The sequence below is a fragment of the Penaeus monodon genome, chromosome 28, assembly GCF_015228065.2.
Source record: "Penaeus monodon isolate SGIC_2016 chromosome 28, NSTDA_Pmon_1, whole genome shotgun sequence".
NCBI lineage: Eukaryota > Metazoa > Arthropoda > Malacostraca > Decapoda > Penaeidae > Penaeus > Penaeus monodon.
In genome coordinates, this window is record NC_051413.1 from 25,439,001 (window position 1) to 25,439,328 (window position 328).

The 328-nt window shown below is 55.2% G+C and overlaps 1 protein-coding gene across 1 annotated transcript in view; it reads left to right on the top strand.

Annotated features, from left to right (window-relative positions):
* LOC119591430 (nucleoporin NUP188 homolog) overlaps window positions 1-328 on the top strand; it is a gene marked incomplete in the record, with an annotated part of 23,587 nt that overhangs the window by 20,593 nt on the left and 2,666 nt on the right. The window contains 1 exon segment of the mRNA XM_037940171.1: window positions 1-224. Within this exon segment, the coding sequence (XP_037796099.1) occupies window positions 1-224 (224 nt within the window).

Here is a 328-nt window from a genome sequence, read left to right on the forward strand (position 1 = left end):
AGGGCGGCGTAAATGTAGCAGCAGTCCACCTGGGGGCTCTGTGTGGGGCCCTTGGTGCACCCCACCGACAGCCTGCCCTCGCCCTCGCTAGTGCTACCCTTGTGTCATCACTAGCCCCCTATGCCTCAATGTGGATTGTCACCCATCCAGCCTCCTACTCCCAGCTCACTGCCGCCACTACAAGGTGCATTCACATCACAACACAACTGCTCCACACACCTAGGGTAAGAGAGACAGGGACAGGTTGCCCATCTGTGAGGTCGGGGGCATCTGGGGCATTTTGTATCAATAAATGGATGATTATACATATGATATGTACTAGTGCCAG